The sequence below is a fragment of the Macrobrachium rosenbergii genome, chromosome 4, assembly GCF_040412425.1.
Source record: "Macrobrachium rosenbergii isolate ZJJX-2024 chromosome 4, ASM4041242v1, whole genome shotgun sequence".
Lineage (NCBI taxonomy): Eukaryota > Metazoa > Arthropoda > Malacostraca > Decapoda > Palaemonidae > Macrobrachium > Macrobrachium rosenbergii.
In genome coordinates this window covers 32,002,501-32,023,383 of record NC_089744.1, presented here as the reverse complement: position 1 = coordinate 32,023,383, position 20,883 = coordinate 32,002,501, and the positions used below count along the sequence as shown (strand labels likewise).

General features: G+C 35.3%; 1 protein-coding gene across 6 annotated transcripts in view; it reads right to left on the bottom strand.

Moving 5' to 3' along the window:
• Positions 1-20,883, bottom strand: part of LOC136832257 (beta-1,3-glucosyltransferase) — a 132,718-nt gene that overhangs the window by 9,318 nt on the left and 102,517 nt on the right. For 4 of the 6 annotated variants that reach the window (XM_067093124.1, XM_067093164.1, XM_067093139.1 and 1 more), the window contains 3 exons: positions 4,450-4,594; positions 3,899-4,024; positions 2,178-3,763 (listed from right to left, as the gene is read on the bottom strand). In XM_067093124.1, coding sequence (XP_066949225.1) covers positions 3,620-3,763; positions 3,899-4,024; positions 4,450-4,594 — 415 coding nt within the window. In that variant the 3' untranslated portion in view covers positions 2,178-3,619. Of the gene's footprint in view, positions 1-2,177; positions 3,764-3,898; positions 4,025-4,449; positions 4,595-20,883 lie in introns of those variants that run through there. The other 2 variants (XM_067093154.1, XM_067093131.1) reach the window with 1 other exon arrangement.

Genomic DNA, 20,883 nt, shown 5'->3' with positions numbered 1-20,883 from the left:
TGGTCAAGAGATATGACAGGTCACGTACAGTAACTCCCCCACCCTCTATACTGATGCCAGAGCTAAGAGGAAAAATGTCTTAAGCATAAGGGCATGTCCTGAGGACTGAGACAGAGTCTTGAAAGGTGCCCCAGTGAGATTCCTAAGCAGAAGGAACAGATCCCACTCGGGGCCAAAGTTCCTGAGGAGGACAAGACTGTACACACTCCTCATTAGCATAGACAACTCAACTAAAGAGGAGAGGTCTAGCCCCTTCAGTCTGAACACCTGCAAAAGGCAGAGTGATGCTTTTTGCTGTAGCTGCTAAAAGGAGTTGACAAAGATATATGGGGAAGTCTCCGATCTGCTGAACAGACACTTTAACTGGACAGGTACCCCCTCTACAACACCAATTGTAGAAGATAGCCCACTTTCCTTGACACTTGTTCACTGAGGAATGTCTAAGGTACCCGGACATCTCTTTCACAGCCCTGTGACAGAAGCCTTTCTCTTGGATGAGTTGGATAAACTAAGTGTGGAGTTGCAGGGAGTGTACCACGGGCAACTCTCTCTGGGCCTTTACCAAAAGAGACAGCATGTGGCCAATAAGGAGCCACCAGAGTCATCTGAAGACTGTACTTAGTTTATCAACATGCGAAGTTTAAAAGGTGGAAACATACACAAAGCAAGCGTATGTGGCACTGCCCACAAGGCATGAGCTTCTGAAAGGATAACTGATGACCTAGGACCACTTTTCAAAGCCGAGTTGGTTGTTCCTGCCTAGAGAGTAACTGCAAGGTTGCCTTCCTCCTTCTACAAGGATAACTGAAGACCTAGGACCACTTTTCAAAGTTGAGTTGGTTGTTCCTGCCTAGACAGGAACTATACCGATGCCTTCCTGAGTCTACTCACATGAGAGTCTGTGGAGTAGGCTCTCTTTGCTGCCAAGTCTAAAAGCATGCCCGGATACTTTGCCCATAAGAATTTTGCCCCTGATGATGCCAGGACCAGCCAGTTGTCCAGGTATTGCAAGAATCAAATACCTTTTGAATGAGTCCAAGATGAATACCTGGGTAAACACCTAAGGGGCCATTGCCAGTCTGAAGCATAACATTTTGAACTGGTAAATGGTCCTGCTGCATACAAACCAGAGGTACTTCTGTGAGTGCAGATGAAAGGCTACTTGAAAGTACGCATCCTTCAGATCTAACAAAAGCATGAAGTCTCCCTCTCTGATGGATTCCAACACTATGTTGTCTCCACCTTGAAACAAGTCTGTAGCACAAACTCGTTCCAAGGAGAAAGATCAGTCACCAGTTGCCTTCTCCACTAGGAAAATGGTATGGCACCGTTTTCCATTATCATTTCCACCCTTCTTTTGAGGGCCCACGACATCCACAATTCTGGAGGATAGAAACAAAAACTGTTTGGTGTATCCAAGAAGGGAGGATGACTGTCCTTGAATGGAATCCTGTACCCAGATACTACCCGGGGGTCTGCTCCCTGGTCCTGCCACACAGCCCAAGAGTGAAAAAAGCAATCCCCTACTTTGGCAGCGGATGAGGGGGATCACCACCCTCGGCAACCTCCTCCTTTCTTCTACACTTCTCCCTTCTTGGTAACCCCAGAGGGAGGTGAACAAAGGCTAAGAAGGCTCTCTTCTCTTCTTAGAGGAAGATAGGGTCCCTGATCTGGGTTGAGGAACAGGCTTCCATGCTATCCCAGATGTGGAAGGCCTAGTTAAACCCACAGGTTGGCCTAAAGTGCCCTAAAGGAGGCTTAAAGGCAGCATGGGTGATCAGAGAGGTTTTAGATCTCCCACACTCCGATCCACAGCTCCTTCCAAAACCAAAGTGTTTCATTGCGAGATACTGCTTTCATGCAACACCTGTCTCTACAACAGAAAGGCATAGTAACAATGTCCCTCCTTCGAAGAACAAGGTTTGCCCACTGGTTGGCACTGATGTGCCAGGAAGGTAAGATGCCTGATGCAGCGTTGACTGTTAACATTGTTCAACTAGAGGATGGAATATAGGATTTAGGCCAAAGGCCAAGCGCTGGGACCTATGAGGTCATTCAGTGCTGAAAGGGAAATTTAAAGGTTTAACTGGAGAAAAACCTTGCAGTTGCACTATGAAACAACACTGTTATGAGAAGGTGGAAAGTAAGATGGAAGAAACAGTGTATGAGCAGAGATACAGTGAAAGGAAGTTCAACTAAAGGTCAAGGCAAAATACAGTCTGGAGGGTCGTCATCACCACTCTCCATTGCCTGTCACAGAGAAAGAAGCACCTTCCTGTCGCAATTGCTCTAATGAAAGGTCGTTTGTCAGCTCGTAAACTGACATGCTGAGTGCCAACAGAGTAGCCCTGCGCCCTCCAGTACCTAGTACCTCCTCTGGCATGAAAGCGGCAGGGGAAGGAGCTAGCATGATCTGCTGAAGTTGAGGAAACTCTTAAAATTGCAGATAAAAGCATTCGCCTCCTCCAATGTACCATGTGCAAGCTGTGACCATGGCAACTTTGCAAGGGGAACCCCTAGGACAGGCCCTTCCCCCTACAAGCAACACATATAGCATGGGGGTCCGTTATCAAGAGTGACATAAACCATCCACAAGGGCAGCCACGTCCCTCACAGTGACATATTTCATGTTCTTTATTCATGAGATAAAAAACAACAAAGACCAATACAAACAACAAAGACACCAAAAATAAGTGAGCAAATACTCATCAACAATCTTTCAATCATGCAAGTGGGGAGTGCAGCAATGTCCAACTCTGATAGCAACTGAAAGAAAAGTACTAAAGGTGACAGTTGTTAAGTGAGGGATATTCTCCCATTCACCCCACTCTCCACCTGGTTAACTACTTGTTGCCAAGTTTTCAACTGGTTTCCAGCTTGGGCTGAAAGAGACTCCTACATAAAAGGAGATGGTTTACATTCCTGTACACAGATTTTATTTCTATCACATAATGTTGATTATCACTTTGGTATCACTAGATTTACTGCAGTTTATTAGTGTTATCCTGCTAAATTATGTATGCTACACGTCATTCACAAAGTTGATGAGTGTGTGCTATACTGCATAGAGTACCACTTGCTCCAGTGATCATTAACTAAGAGATAGTCATGAATGCATCCATATACTGCATAACTATTTACAAGTTATGGATAGTGATCAGGTTACATATGCAAAAAGCTATTGAGCAGAACATGACAATGACTAGCACAATTTAGTCCACAAAAGGCAGTATTAAATTAAGTTTTTACAGGAATGCTTTGTTTTCCTTTTAAAAAGTGACTGTGTAGAATTATGTTGGAATTTTGTGTTTGAATAAAGCAGCATCTAATACAGTATGTATAAAGCCGCCTCTAATACAGTATGTTTCTTATAACAGAACAAACTTATAGTTTTGTTGGTAGCAATTTGTCACACAACTGACTTCCATCTTTTTCTGCTATGCTAACCACAAAATACTTACCTTTTATCGACATACAGATTACAAGCAACTTTCATTTTCCACATAATTTTATTCCATAGATTAAGTGGACTGTTTTTGCATATATTACTTTGCACAACATTATTTTCTTGGCATTTACCATATTAATGTTTCAACTTATGTAAATTTTCAAGAAACATTTAGAGCTCTTCATGATGACGTGAAACGTGACTATCTTCAAGCCACTCTTCATACACCTCCAGTGGATTCACCATCCAAAATTTATGAAAAGACACTGGTAGTTCAGGACTCAGTAACTGCGCTGGGTAATCCACTGGCCGCCCCTGAAACAAAAACTCATCAATAAATTTCCTCATGAGTATCAAATAAATCTAATGCTATAATAATTACATCTCAGCCAAGAAAGAGAATTGTGGAATATGGAATTTTCAGTCAAGAAAATGTTAAACAATGCTAACCTGATGAAAGGTTTCTGAATGAATTACTGGAACTGACAGTCTCTTCAGGCAAACACCCAAAAACATGTCATCAGGCGTATCATTTGTTGGGCAGTCACACACTCCAGGCTCTGCTAAGTTTTCTACCTATAAAAGTAAAAAATATACTATATATATATATTGTATATATATATATATACTTATAAAGATTATACTGGAATACTTATACAATGTACTGCAAAATGGTAGCTAGTGAAGGCTTAAAAGCAACACTGTAATTATAATATCATATGAAAATACATATTTTATCAATCATAGACAACTTTTATGAATGATTACATAATACTTTTTGGTTCTATAAGATAGAATATTACATCACCTGCTTAAACTTTTCCATTTCTTTTCCACATACACTAAGTCTTATAAATTGTCAAATATATTGGTATCCAAAAAACCTGGCTATCAAAAATAACCACTTTTTAATATAATCTCATTTCAGCAACACAATATAGTATATGAAAACTGCAAAGGAAACAAAATCATAATTACACTATTCTATATGTAAGGCTTACCAATGCTCTGCTCAAGATCATTCCTCCACCTCCAGTAATATAGTCATAACCATAAGGACCCAAAGCATGGAAGCCATATCTCTCCCCAATCGCAATCAGATCTTGTGGATTATAGCACGACAATAAAGACTTGAGCCGAGGAACACTGAAATTATGAAAGATTATTTATGATGCAAGTCACGGTTCTTTATATAAATGAATTCATCTAAAGTACAATACTACAAGGATGCCATGCTTTGGTACATCTTATAAGAACAGCCAAATAACAGTCAAATGCAAAACAAAATACATATAATTTTCAAATGCAAAATTCAATACACAGTGAACCAATAATTCCAACGATAACCAATGTAATAATCATCTTCAAAGGGCTAAAAAATACTAAAATACCATTATTAGAATTTCCTTCTTCCAGTTATGCCTATTTTTAAAATATAATAAGTCACTCTACATCTGTCATTGAAACAAAATTCTATGACCTTGTCTCCTACAGAAAACATTTATAAATTTTATAAATCCTGATTGATCTTGAACAAGGTTGCTCTGGTTTGATATATGAAACTGGGGCACTTTCGGCCATTCAGTGCTCAAGACAGGAAAAGAGGAAGTTAGTTTGGTTGAGCAGCTAAAATATGGTTGGAGCTAAGGGCTGAAGGGACAGTGTAAACAACTAAGCAACGCGTACAGTGCACCATGTGAGGCGCAATAACAGCTTTACCCCATAACAGGGGTTGCTCTGTTTGAATATCGTTTTCCACATAGCAATTTATATTGCTCCTGGCCCTCCAATTCTGCCCCTTTCCTGCTTCACCTGTTACCTTTTTGGTTCCCATAGGGGGGACCCACTTACACTGTACCTTGTATGGCACAAAGTATACAGTACTAAAGCTCTCTGCAGCTTCCTTTTGGCTCTAGATGCATCTGCTTTTGGCTATTTACTTTTTTGCCTTTGGTTTTTTACTATTTAACAGTACAATTTTTTGAACTTGGCTTTGCTCTAACTTTCACCACATATATGAATAAATCCTTTGGGAAAGGCGTACGTGAACTGAAAAAATGACCAAGTGGCTCATTAAAATATTTCGTAGAATAAAATCTGCTCACACAATCAATAAGATTCATGTCTCCAACAAAGCATTTGGCCTAAATCATTCTTATATAAAATTGTTAAGGAATTGTGGATGAGCTGAATCCTGTTCTTTATCTTTTTCAATGTTAATTTCTACACATGCCCTGCCTTTTAGGGAAACTGGACTGGTTCAAACCAACTCAAAGAAAGGAAACCAATTTAATCCTCCAGTCACTTGTACTAAAACTTTCTTGAATATCTTATCACCCTCAGGCTTATGAAATGCACTATTCACTGCAGAAATTCTTTCCTCTGTAAATGATGTTTGGTCATTCACTCTGCTAATCTGTTAAAAAATTTTCAGGTAATCAACACTGGCATAAAGCTTTCATAACTTTCGATACACCCACTTATTATCCTTCTTCTTTACCTCTGTTCCCACTTCCTTTCCTCCATCTAGCAGTAATCAACACTGAATTTCTAATTTGATAGTTAATAGAATTGGTCTTGTCTTAGAGCTTTGTGAAGCACATTCCAGTTATACTTTTATACCTATTAATACATGACCTTAATCAGGAATGAAGGAATGTAAGCTTGCATATTGTTATTGATTGATTATAACCAGGAATCTAGATTCCTACTAGTGGGGAATTGTACATACTGTAGTGATTTAAGTGTAATATTAAGAATTCAATATTTCATCTTTAGTCATGGTTAATCAAAATCCCATAAAATTAGTTGAGTACTGCTAGTTCTCTTCAAGTGATAAATATTTGGAAGGAAAATATTTCATATGAGAAGACTCATTTATACTTTTATGTTTTTAATCTGGTAAAAAAGCACTTAGCAGTGGTTGGCAGCTATGCAATGACAGGTTGGATGTACAGTAAACCCCCTGTATTCACAGGGGATGCGTTCCAGACATCCCCCCCCCTTGCAAATACATAGAACATCCCCTCTAAAAACACTTATAACTGCCTGTCTTGAAAGTTCAAATACCAAATGTATACTTAAAGTAACATCCTAAATCAAATTTGCCTTAAATTATTATCCTGTTACTGTATTAATCTTTGAAATTATTAATATAATTTCAAAGTCATCTTGAACATTAGTACCCTTAAAAATATATACATACGTACTTCTAACCCTCCCAGCCAAATCAGAAAGAGAGACAGTTACCACTGCGACAAATTCAGCCAGCCTTGTACTGGCAGTGCAAGAGAGATAAAGTTTATCTCTTTAATCTCTTGAGGAATGTTAATCCATTTCTCTTTACAAAATTTATGTTATTTTTTCCTGAGAGAGAGAGAGAGAGAGAGAGAGAGAGAGAGAGAGAGAGAGAGAGAGAGAGAGAGAGAGAGAGAGAGAGAGAGAGAGAGAGAGAGAGATTTATCTCTTTAATCTCTTGAGGAATGTTAATCCATTTCTCTTTACAAAATTTATGTTATTTCTTCCTGAGAGAGAAAGAGAGAGTTTATCTCTTTAATCTCTTGAGGAATGTTAATCCATTTACCTTTACAAAATTTATATATCTTTTCCTGAGAGAGAGAGAGAGAGAGAGAGAGAGAGAGAGAGAGAGAGAGAGAGAGAGAGAGAGAGAGAGAAAAGGGCTGAACTAAGTATCTATTTATCTATCTATTTATTTCTTACATTCTACCCTTTGGTGAGAGAGAGAGAGAGAGAGAGAGAGAGTGAGAGAGAGAGAGAGAGAGAAAGAAGAGGAAGAAAAAAAGAGAAATTGATTTGATCATGTTGTGGCAACATCTAGAGTAATTTGACATATTTGACAGGCTCACCCTCCCCCGTGAGTGAAGGCTCAGGAAAAAAGACTAGGGGTGAAATTTGTTTAAATTTTTTCATTTACAGTACTGTACTTACTGCAGAAATGCATAAATGTTGTAATTACAGTATTATTATTATTATTATTATTATTATTATTATTATTATTATTATTATTATTGATGTTGCTGGACGGTTCTACTCAATATATAGTTGGGGGTCAGCAGGGGGTAGGCCTCTTGCTGAATTTTGATTGGCTGGGGCTGGGAGTTGGTCTTCTATTGGCTGGTGAAAGTTGTCTTCAAGCCAACTTTTCAGGCATGAAGGTCACGCTGCTGCAGTCTCACTGACTGGTGGGGTAGGGGCGTGGCATCACTGGGCAGTGTGTGACATTGCATGACATCAGCCTGGCATTCTCCTACGTCTATTCCAGCAGTGCAGTTCCCTGAATTACACCATCGAATTCAGCATTAATAGCCAGCTCCCCTTCCTTGACGTCCTTATCTGCAACACTAAAGACGGCCTAAGAACCGCTGTTTATACCAAGCAGACTAACTTAGGCCTTTGCCTGAACAGGAGATAATGAGTGCCCTGCAAGGTATAAGAATACAACCATCAAGGCCTAAGTGAAGAGGACCCTTCCTAACTGCTCTACCTGGCAGGACACCCACTGAGAACTCGACCACGTCTCCCAGATGCCCATTAACAATGGGTACTCCAACAAGCAAGTGAACAGAGAAGTGTGTGCAGCGCTGGATTGATGGTACGAGGAGCGAGAGACGCCGCAGCCCCATCCCCAGGAGAAAATCAAGCTGTACTACAAAGCGAGAATGCACCCGCGATATCAAGAAGATGAACATATCATGAGGAAAATCATCACTGAAAGCGTATTCCCCACCGGAGTTGACATCAAGCTGGACCTCGTCATCTACTATCAAAATCGGCGCACGAGATATTTAATCATGAAAAATAACCCAACCCCACCAATGAGAGATCCTCTGAAACAAACTACAGTAATGTGGACTACCAGTTTAAATGCCCTGTCCGTGGATGCCCCAGCTCATATATTTGTATGATCACTATAAAACTGTCCAAGAGGATTTCACATCACGCACAAAGAGTGATAAAAATCCATACTAGAAACTCACACCAGGACATCATCTCCCATGACAGAATTATCAAAAACACCCCGATAATTGGGAGAACCCCAGACTCGCAACATCTACAACTACTTGAGGCGCTCCCCATCCAGCAAGAGAAGCCCTCTCTCAATATGACGCAAGAAGTACTCTTCCTTCCTACAAATATTAATGCCAAGACCTGTGACTGACACCACAACAAGCGACACCCCCAGCCTAGAAACACCAGATCAGACGAACAATCCTGTCACCAATGGGAAGAGAAGTAGGAGAACACCAGGCCGTGATGTCACGCTTTGCCCAGTGATGCCACACCCCTACTCCTCCAGTCAGCGAAAATGCAGCAGCGTGACCTTCATGCCTGAAAAGTTGGCTTAAAGAAAACTTTCACCAGCCAATAGGAGACCAGCTTCCCGCCTCAGCCAATCAAAATCCAGCAAGAGGCCTACCCCATGCTGACCCCCGACTATATTATTATTATTATTATTATTAAATTACAAAATCCACATTTATGTAAAAGTAATGTATTTACAAATGATAAAATAAATTCCAGGAGCTTTCGAAGCCTGCTCAGCTCCCTTCTTCAGCTAGAAATGACAGTCTTATTTCAAACTTTAAAATCAAACAAATTAGCTTCTTTACAAAAATGACCTCATTATGATTCCCTAGATTGATCTAAAAAAGCCAACCGTGTTTGAGACTGCCTGACAAGTTTGCCTCCTCTCTTCTCAAACCAGTAATATTAACCTGAAATCTTTAAAAGCTGTTTACAAGTTTAATACCTGGATGGAGGCAGAGATAACTTTCAGCAGATTGTTCAACTAGTAAAATTTTTGATATAAGTAAAAAATAAGTCTGTTGATAAGCTATCTTCTGTTGTAAACAAGAAAATTAGGTTTTATTCCCCATGTTGACTGGCCCCCCTAAAATCTTCTCTCAGATCTTATGTTCTTGTAAAGGACTTTAGACCCTTCCCAGTTGATTCTGTGGTCAAATTCAAGAATGTCTGAAACGTTATTTTGGACATTGATTGAAGACTGATGTTCATTTGACTGGTAGTTTGCTAAACAGATTCCTGAATAATTAAGATGACAATCCCCAAAAAGATTTCATACACCCCTTCTATTTCATTTCTTTTCAGTTTTAAGTTTGAGCCAGTCTTTTCTAATTATTACTCATAAATGCCCTTTGAATACAAGTTTAATGTCGTCAGAATATTTACTAATGATTTGCAGTGCTCAAGAAATTAGGGTGGAAATACATTAAGCTCAAATAACATCTTTTTCATCTCTTAAAATGTTTTAGCTTGACTTTTTTTAAGCAAAAACTATTCAATGATTTGGGTAATTTTTAAATGTGAAATTCTGTCTTAATGTTTCACTGTTCAGTTCTCAAAGGTGGGGTCAAAAGTCTTTTGCTCTAATTACAAAATTCATGATAATATTTTTTTATGCTGGCTGTAAAAAAAAAATGTATGAGGTTTAGTCATTGAAAACAAGAATCGTACCTTTTTGTCACTGGATCATGCAAATCACTGTACATCAAGAACAGTCCCTCTCTGATGGTCAATTTCATGTTCTGCTGAATCATTTAAGGAACAGTTTGTTGAAATTAGTTAAAAACTCAAAGTGTTCTTCATGCCTATTAGATTACTGAAAATAGGATCTACCCCAACCATCACATCTTTTTTCTTACCATTGCTTATCTTTTACTAATTTGTCAACTCATTTAGAATTTGTATTTTTCTTTACTAAAATTCATTTTTGTTTAAAAATAAAGTTTAACTCATCAGTTGCTTAAAAAATATTTTTTAAGGTACACGTCAATGAACTAAGATGAAATGTTTTCATTCCTTTATTCTTCAATTTTCCGAATATTGTTCCCCTGTTTGCATCTTACGTTACTGGGTAAAAACTTGAGCTATGTTTCATTTCTTATCACAGAGCTAACTTTAATTGGCACTGTTGTTTAATTAGGTCATTTTGGATGTTTTATAACATTTTTGTTTTTCTTCTAAAAAATTTTCTCAGACTAGACTGTGCGCCACTAAGTAGAATAGTAGATATTCAGCCAATTCCAACAGCCTTGCATTTGCTTCTATAAGATTCAGGACAGTTATCTATAAGTTTTGTTCCAGTTATGACCAAATTATGGTATGGCCCTCCTAATTACATATACAGTAGTAGCTGAATCGTTGGAACTACAGAATTTCAAACTTGTTGCATTTTTTTTTTTTTTTTTGAGAAAGCTTAAATGGGTTTCATTTAATTGATTGTTTTTTTATTTGGTTTTTAATACTGGCCTTACTTTGTCATGTAGTTTATTCTTAAAGAATTATATTCATTACTTCTCATTTTCCTTTATCTGCTGGGTTGCTTTCCTGTTGTTGTGGCTTTTATTGTAGCATTTGCCTTTCCAGATTCTATAAATGTGGATTTTGTATTTTAAAACATATTCACGGGATTGTGAAGAAGATTTGCATTATTATTAATTAGATATATTATTATTATTATTATTATTATTAAGACAATTATTTATAAAAAATGAAGATGCATCTTGATTGACACTATTATTTCTCACTAAAAATCAACCAAATTAGTGAAAATCACCTATACCTTTGTAAAAAATTGATGTTTGAGACTAGAATTTGAGAACAATTTCAATGAAATATTAATTTGAAATCTTTAAAATCTAATTCATACAAGTTTAATAGGTGGATGGTACTGACTAACTTTCTTGATGTTCAACTAGTAAAATACTTTCAGAATAAGAAAATAACTTTAATATTACTCAAAAAACAAGAAAATTAGGTTTTATTATTTGGCAAAAAAGTCCCTTGTGAGATCTCATGTTCTTCATGGACTAACCAGCTCACAAAAATTTTCACAAATTGAAAACAACTTTAAAACATTTTAAAATTAAGTTAGAAGAACTGAATATTTGACTTTTAGTTTGTAAGAGATGAATATATGTCTAAAAATGTGATTAGTTAAGGTTTTCTGTTATTACTTTTAAGTTTTAAGTTTGAGCGTTCTGTAACAATTAGTACTATGCCCTTTGAAACAATGGGAAATGTGTTTATATGCAGACAATGAAGATACATTATCAAATAACATAGGGAACTTCATAAAATGTTTTAGCTTGACTTTTATTAAGCAAAAACTATAGATTTGGATAATTTAGAAATTCCTGAATGTAATCACTGGTGTTCCTCATAGTAATGCTTTTGGCCAAGTGTTATTTATATAAGCAAAATATGAGGTTTAGCTTGAAAACAAGATCGTAGCTTACACTGATGATGCTAATCTATCTGTAACCCATCTCCTGATCTCATGCTGCTGAATCATTTAACAGAGTTTGTTAAAATTAGTCAAAACTCAAAGTATGCTTATTATTAGTCACGAAAAACAGGATCTACCCCACCTTCATCTTTTTCTTACCATTGCTTCTTTTAAATGACAAAGATTTAGAATTTGTATTTTCTTTACTAAAATTCATTTTTGAAAAATAAAGTTTAACTCTCATCAGTTGCTTAAAACCTTTTAAAAATCAATATGTTTTCATTCCTTTATTCTTCAATTTTAACATGTTTGCATCTTACATTTAAAAACTTGTATGTTTCATTTCTTATCACAGAGCTAACTTTAATTGGCACTGTTGTTTAATTAGTCATTTTGGATGTTTTATAACATTTTTGTTTTTCTTCTAAAAACAACTAGACTGTAATAGAATAGTAGATTTCAGCCAATTCAACAGCCTTCATTTGCTTCTGTAAGATTCAGGACAGTTATCTAAAAGTTTTTTAATGTGTTTATGTGAGTCTTAATTACATATACAGTAGGCTGAATCGTTGGAACTACAGATAAAAACTTACATTTTTTTTTTTTTTTGAGAAAGTTACATGGGTTTCATTTAATTGATTGTTTTTTTATTTGGTTTTAATACTGGCCTTACTTTGTTATGTAGTTTAATGTGTTATATTCATTACTTCTCATTTCCTTTATCTGATTACAGCTTTCCCTGTTGGGGGCTTTGGCTTGTTTTTGCCTTTACATTTATAAAAATATATCAAAGTATGATATAATAGTCACATGCCAGTGCTGAAGACAATATTTATAAAAATGAGCACAATTATTTAGGCCTACATGTGAAAAAATAAGACCTTTTAAATCTTACAGAATAAAGAACAATTTTTATGAAAATCTTATATTCAAAATCAATAAAGGAATCTAATTCAATTATGTTATCAGATTTATACCTTAAACATTTTTGAAAGGCGGAAAGGTCTTTCTATTTTCAAGTTAACAATATAAAAGCCAGGTTAATATACAGTAGTTTGTATCCATTTGCAATCTGATGTGAGGTGCATACTACTAACTTTAGTCTTCACAGATTGAAAAGGGACTTTGAAAGTGATGCATTACACTCTCCCTGGAGAATTGTTGTCCAACTATGTTCAGACTTTTAGGTTGTAAGATTCATGTGATAAAAAATGTGGCTAGTAAAGGTTGTTTCTCAAAAATATTAAGCACAAGGAGTCTATTCTGCATCTGGAAGTTATTTATATGCAGACAATGAACTTATCAAAATTCTAACTTAGACTGTATATTTTTATTACAGAATTAGTTAGTAGGCTCGGCTAATGATTGCCATGTTAAGTGACTAGGCAAGTTAGTCATAACATATGGCTAAAATAGTCTTAACGTTAGCCCTGACAGTGGAAGTTCAGTTCCCAGGTGACAAAAGAGGCTAAGCCTAAGTTTGATGTATGCCTTCCTACCTTTAAAAATATATTTTGTGCACTGCTATTTTAACATCTACATTTTACTGTTATACAGTAGTGCATTAGGCTAAGTTACATATCAAAAACAACATACTGTAAGTGTTTCTACAGTTCTGTAATTAAAAATTGTTTAGTGAGTCTTATAAATGGGACACCATATATAAAAAAAGTAAAGGATCAGCGTTTTGATGAAATGCTAATAAGGCCTGAAGTTAATGTGTTAAGACAATTACAGAGAATTTTAAAATGTTTAACTGTCATTTAGAAAATATTATAGTTTGAAATCACATGCAGGAACTTAATTCAACTGCATCAGGTTTGTATTTGAATAAAAATTACAAAAACACTTAAATATCAAAACTTTTCTAACCTAACTAATTCCAGTTATGACAATTATTAAATGGTCCTCCAGGTTAGCTGAATTGTTGGGACTACAGAATTTCAAACTAGGTATAAATGTTTGTTTTTAACAAGCTCATAAGTCTCATTTCATGTTTACTAGTAAGTAATTAGTTTTCAACTGAAATTTCTTTGTAGTATAGTTTCTAGTTTATTCTTTATTCTTATTTCCTTTCAAGAATTATTTTCAAAAGGAGGCTTTGGCATGTTTTTTTGCCTTTAAGATACTCATAAAACAAAAAAATATGTGGATATCAAAGTACAGTGCCATTGTTTCAATAAGACACATTTATAAAAAATTAAACAGAAGTAATAAGGCCTGCATATGAAATAAAACCTTTTAAAAATAAAACAATTTGTATACAAAATCTTATTATTCAAAATCAATTTACAAACTAAAATTTAACTTTATCAGGTTTATACTTTTCAAATGACTTTTGAAACAAGAATTTTTCTATGTTAATGTTGACAATTATTAAACCAGGTTATTTAAACAAGTTAGTTGCATCCATTAGCAATCTGATAAGTGAGATGCAAACTACTAACTAGTCAAATTGAAATAGGACTTTGGAAGTGAGACACCCTTCCCTTCAAGAAATTTTAAGTGCAAACTTTTAGGCTGTACAAGTCATGATAAAAAAAATGTGACTAGCAAAAGTTGTTTATTATATTTCAGGAGTTCACAGATTAAAAATAAAAATAAAACAATTTAATACAAGGAACTGAAATGCAAATAATTTACTAAACAAAAATTTAACTTGGACTTTATACTTTTCAAATCCACATTTAGTAGGCTGAATTTTGTTAGGCAAATACACATTTCATAACTTATGTAGTTGGACTGAATGCAAGTTTAGTAGTTAAGAATTAACAAATGATAAAAGAGAAGCTAAGCCAACTTATGGTGCAGATAGATTCTAATTTGGGAAAAATTGTTTTGTGGACTGCCCTTCAACATAGATTTTACTGTTTTGGTACACATTTTATTGTGTTTACTGAATCTTGGGTTTTACTGGCTTTTGCCATATACAGATAGATTCAATTAAGAATTAAAGTGTACAGGGTGAGTTTTTGAAGAAATGCAAATTGAGATTTAATGTGTTAAGGAATTTCAAACTGCATAGACACGTACAGTTCATAAAAAGAAATATATACATGTGCATGCTCTGGAGCCTCATAGCATATCCTAGGCTTCTATAGATTCACTAGGTACAGTACTAATAGATGGAGTGTAGTTAAGGTTAGGTTAAGTTTTTTGGCAAAAAACTTAATCTTAACTACAATTTAATATATTAGAGTTTAAGCCTGGCAGAAACAAGGGAGTGACTGCAGACTGGGGGAGCATAAGTATGTGTTGGAGTAAAGTTTGCCAAAAAAAGTTAACCTAACCTTAACTACACTTCAATATTTTAGAGTTTGAAGTCCCTGACAGAAATTGGGGAGTGACTGCAGACTGGAAGAGTATAAGTTTTTATTTGAGTAAAGTTTGATTAAAAAAAAAAAGTTAACCTAACCTTAACTACACTTCAGTATATTAGAGTTTGAAGTCTCTGGCAGAAACTGGGGAGTGACTGCAGACTGGGAGAGTATAATTATTTGTTTGAGTAAAGTTTGATAAAACAAGTTAACCTAACCTTAACTACACATCAATACTGTATATTAGAGTTTGAAGTCCCTGACAGAAATTGGGGAGTGACTGCACACTTGGAGAGTATAAGTTTTTATTTGAGTAAAGTTAACCTAACCTTAACTACACTTCAATATATTAGAGTTTGAAGCCCCTGGCAGAAACTGGGGAGTGACTGCACACTTGGAGAGTATAAGTTTTTATTTGAGTAAAGTTAACCTAACCTTAACTACACTTCAATATATTAGAGTTTGAAGCCCCTGGCAGAAACTGGGGAGTGACTGCAGACTGGGAGAGTATAAGTAATTGTTTGAGCAAAGTTTGATATAAAAAAAAAAAAAGTTAACCTAACCTTAACTAAACTTCAATATATTAGACTTTGAAGTCCCTGACAGAAACTGGGGAGTGACTGCAGACTGGGAGAGTATAAGTATTTATTTGAGCAAAGTTTGATAAAAAAAGTTAACCTAACCTTAACTACACTTCAATATATTTGTTTTAAGTCCCTGGCAAAAACTGGGGAGTGACTGCAGACTAGAGGAGTATAAGTATTTGTTTGAGTAAAGTTTGATAAAACAAGTTAATCTAACCTTAACTGCACTTCAGTATATTAGAGTTTGAAGTCCCTGGCAGAAACTGGAGAGTGACGGCAGACTGGGAGAGTATAAGTATTTGTTTGAGTAAAGTTTAATAAAAAAAAAAAAATTAACCTAACCTTAACTACACTTCAATATATTAGAGTTTGAAGTCCCTGGCAGAAACTGGGGAGTGACTGCAGACTGGGAGAGTATAATTATTTATTTGAGTAAAGTTTGATAAAAAAAAATTTAACCTAACCTTAAATACACTTCAATATATTAGAGTTTGAAGTCCCTGGCAGAAACTGGGGAATGACAGCAGACTGGGAGAGTATAAGTTTTTGTTTGAGTAAAGTTTGATAAAAAAATTTAACCTAACCTTAACTACATTTCAATATATTAGAGTTTGAAGTCCCTGGCAGAGACTAGAGAGTGACTGCAGACTGGGAGAGTATAAGTATTTGTTTGAACAAAGTTTGATAAAAAAAAAGTTAACCTAACCTTAACTAAACTTCAATATTTTAGACTTTGAAGTCCCTGGCAGAAACTGGGAGTGACTGCAGACTGGGAGAGTATAAGTATTTGTTTGAGTAAAGTTTGATAAAACAAGCTAAACTAACCTTAACTACAGTACCCTTCAATATATTAGAGTTTGAAGTCCCTGGCAGAAACTGGGGAGTGACTGCACACTGGGAGAGTATAAGTATTTATTTGAGTAAAGTTTGATAAAAAAAAAGTTAACCTAACCTTGACTGCACTTCAATATATTAGAGTTTGAAGTCAATGTCAGAATCTGGGGAGTGACTGCAGACTGGGAGAGTATAAGTAATTGTTTGAGCAAAGTTTGATAAAAAAAAAAAAAAGTTAACCTAACCTTAACTAAACTTCAATATATTAGACTTTGAAGTCCCTGGCAGAAACTGGGGAGTGACTGCAGACTGGGAGAGTACAACTATTTGTTTGAACAAAATTTGATAAAACAAGTTAACCTAACTTTAACTACACTTCAATCTATTAGAGTTGAAGTCCCTGGCAGAAACTGGGGAGTGACTGCAGACTGGGAGAGTATAAGTATTTGTTTGAGCAAAATTTGATAAAAAAAGTTAACAACCTAACTATACTTCAATATACAGTATTAGAGTTTGAAGTCCCTGGCAGAAACTAGGGAGTGACTGCAGACTGGGAGAGTATAAGTATTTGTTTGAGTAAAGTTTGATAAAAAAAAAAAAAGTTAGCCTAACATTAACTACACTTCAATATATTAGAGTTTGAAGTCCCTGTCAGAAACTGGGAAGTGACTGCAGACTGGGTTAGTATAAGTATTTGTTTGAGGAAAGTTTGATAAAAAAAAAGTTAACCTAACCTTAACTGTACTTCAATATATTAGAGTTTGAAGTCTCTAGCAGAAACTGGGGAGCGACTGCAGACTGGGAGAGTATAAGTATTTGTTTGAGTAAAGTTTGATAAAGAAAAAGTTAACCTAACCATAACTGCACTTCAATATATTAGAGTTTGAAGTCCCTGGCAGAAACTTGGGAGTGACTGCAGACTGGGAGAGTACAAGTATTTGTTTGAACAAAGTTTGATAAAAAAAAGTTAACCTTACCTTAACTACACTTCAATCTATTAGAGTTGAAGTCCCTGGCAGAACCTAACCTTAACTACACTTCAATATATTAAGAGTTTGAAGTCCCTGGCAGAAACTGGGGAATGACTGCAGACTGGGAGAGTGTAAGTATTTGTTTGAGCAAAGTTTGATAAAAAAAAAAGTTAACCTAACCTTAACTACACTTCAGTTTATTAGAGTTTGAAGTCCTTGGCAGAAACTGAGGAATGACTGCAGACTGGGAGAGTATAAGTACTTGTTTGAGTAAAGTTTGATAAAACAAGGTATTAGAGTTTGAAGTCCCTGGCTGAAACTGGGAGTGACTGCAGACTGGGAGAGTATAAGTATTTGTTTGAGTAAAGCTTGATAAAACAAGTTAACTTAACCTTAACTACACTTCAATATATTAGAGTTTGAAGTCCCTGGCAGAAACTGGGCAGTGACTCAGACTGGGAGAGTATAAGTATTTGTTTGAGTAAAGTCTGATAAAAAAAAGTTAACATAACCTTAACTACACTTCAGTATATTAGAGTTTGAAGTCCCTGGCAGAAACTGGGGAGTGACTGCAGACTGGGAGAGTACAAGTATTTGTTTGAGCAAAGTTTGATAAAAAAAAAAAAAAAAAAAAAAAAAAAAAAAAAAGCTAACCTAACCTTAACTAAACTTCAATATTTTAGACTTTGAAATCCCTGGCAGAAACTAGGGAGTGACTGCAGACTGGGAGAGTATAAGTATTTGTTTGAGTAAAGTTTGATAAAAAAAAAAGTTAACCTAACCTTAACTACACTTCAGTATATTATTAGAGTTTGAAGTCCCTGGCAGAAACTGGGGAGTGACTGCTGACTGGGAGAAAATAAGTATTTGTTTGAGCAAAGTTTGATAAAACAATTTAACCTAACCTTAACTACACTTCAATATATTAGAGCTGAAGTCCCTGGCAGAAACTGGGGAGTGACTGCAGACTGGGAGAGTATAAGTATTTGTTTGAGCAAAGTTTGATAAAAAAAAAAGTTAACCTAACCTTAACTACACTTCAATATATTAGAGTTTAAGTGCCTAGTGAATCTAGAGTATCCTAGGCCATGCTGTGAGGTTTCAGAGCCTAGACCATCTTAGTTAGTCATGATCCTAACCTAACCTAATGTAGGGCATCTCTCCTGACTTGAAAGGTGTGGGGTTTTCCCTTCCCTTGTTTAATAAAGATTTTCAATATTTTTGCCCATTTCTGAAATAACTGGTCTGAAGAAAACCCTGAACAAGTTTGAAGTTATTCCTCGAAACTGAGTTAATAACCATAAATTCTTGGCTATTACAGAACTCCAAAAACCACGTGTTGTTTTCAATACCCTGTAACTTAGCCTAGGTCAGTTAAAATCATAAAACGCTGATGTTGGAGGGCAGTGCTCTAAATATTTTCCCAAACTTAGGAAGGAAAACATCAAAGTTAGGCTTAGATTCTCTTAACTGCCTACTGAACTTAAACTGTGTTTGGGCTTAGGCTAGGACTCTATCTTAGCTACATTCTATTATGACTCATTTGCCTGTACTCTTAATACGGCAATCATTAGCCGAGTCTACTGCCTTATTTTGTAAAAAAAAAAAAAAACATAAGTATAGTCTAAGTTAAATTATTGTTTAGGAAATTATTTGCATATAACACGTTATACAGTATTCTCCTTGTGCAAAAAGATCAGCTTCACAATTCGTGTATTTAGATACAATCAGCTTCACATTTGTGTGTATCTAGATCCAGTGTCAATTGAGATCAGTCAATCTAGATGCAGACGAGTGTGTATCAAGTCATTTGTCTAAGTAGATGGACAGTTATTCCAAGATTGTGAATATGGAGTCATAGATCCAATTCTGATTATTATTATTATTATTATTTCTATTATTATTATTATTTTATTATTTTTATTATTATTATTATTTAATCTTATTAATCTTAATATTTAAAAATTAGTAAATCATTATTTTATCATAATGTATTTAGTCATGAAAATAACATCAAAGTACACTGATTAGTGAATATTTCTCAACGAAAAAGTTCATGCGAGAGACAGAGAGAGAGATTTTTCTGTATATACAGTAACACTGACCACCCCACCCTTGCTGTCAGGTTACTTGACATATTTGACAGGTTCACCATCCCCCATGAGCTCCAAGACTAAGGAAAAAAGTTTGAGGGTGAAATTTGTTTGTTTAAATTTTTTCATTTACTTACTATAGAAATGCATAAATGGTGTAATTACAGTATATTATTATTATTATTATTATTATTATTATTATTATTAATATTGAAAATTAGTACTTATTATTAGGTAAATCATATATTTATCATACAAAACAAATAAACATACTGTACCATAAAAATTCTCTCATCTCAGTAAGAGATATATATAGAGAGAACTGAAATACGAAGGGAGAAAGAGAGAGATAAACATTACGTATTATTTAATCTTATTACATATTATTTCTTAGAGTAAATACTCAGTTATTAATTATTATTATTATTTTTAACTTAATAATATTTGAAAATTCGTAAATCATTATTTTCTCATAAGAAATATATTTAGTCATGAAAATACATCAAAGTACACTAATTCTTGACTATTTCTCAACGAAAAAGTCTGCGAATTGCAGAGTTTTTCACAAATAATTTATAGATAATGTTCCACAGAAAATTTGGCGAATCGTGAGAATGCAAATACGGGGGGTTTAATGTAATATATCTGAATGGTATTGCTTTATTTCAGATAACTAGGTGATCTATATGAAAGCTTATTAATAACAAATTTCTCCACTCATATGGGCCACCTATGGCTTGTACCTATATATAAGTACTGCTCTTAAGTGCCTTAAGGGTTGTTAGACACAGCACTAGGAGCAAAGCTTTACATCAACCTTTCTTCTCACTTGACCACATCGGTCACTTGAATTCTATGGATAAAGGGGCATGCTCCAACCTCACACTCCTTCATGTTCTGAATGACTAGAAACATTGTTTAAAGCAACACAAGGTCACTATTAAAAGATGTTTTGAATGTATCCTGATAGGATAAGGAGCAAAAGAAGGAGTGAGAGGTATGAATTTAGTTTAGGGCAACTAATTAGGGCAGATTTATGATCCGGTTCTAAGTAGTTGCTCTGTGAAGCCCCTCCCCATGACAAGATACTATGAGTTTGGGGCAATTTCACAGTGGGGCTAAAAGACAAAGTAGAGAATGTGTGAATAACAGAATAAACTGTGTGCAATTGGATATGCCAGAAAGTAAGGGCCCAAGGTTCACGAAAAGGAAGCTGACCTGATAACTGATGCAACAAGATTAACAATTACCTTAAACAGAAAAAAGTGCATAGCACTGTCATTTACAAGAAGTAGTGTCCAGAAAGTAAGGTGAAAATCTCCCCATCATCTGGATTAATTACATTACCAAGATCAGTACCCATCCTA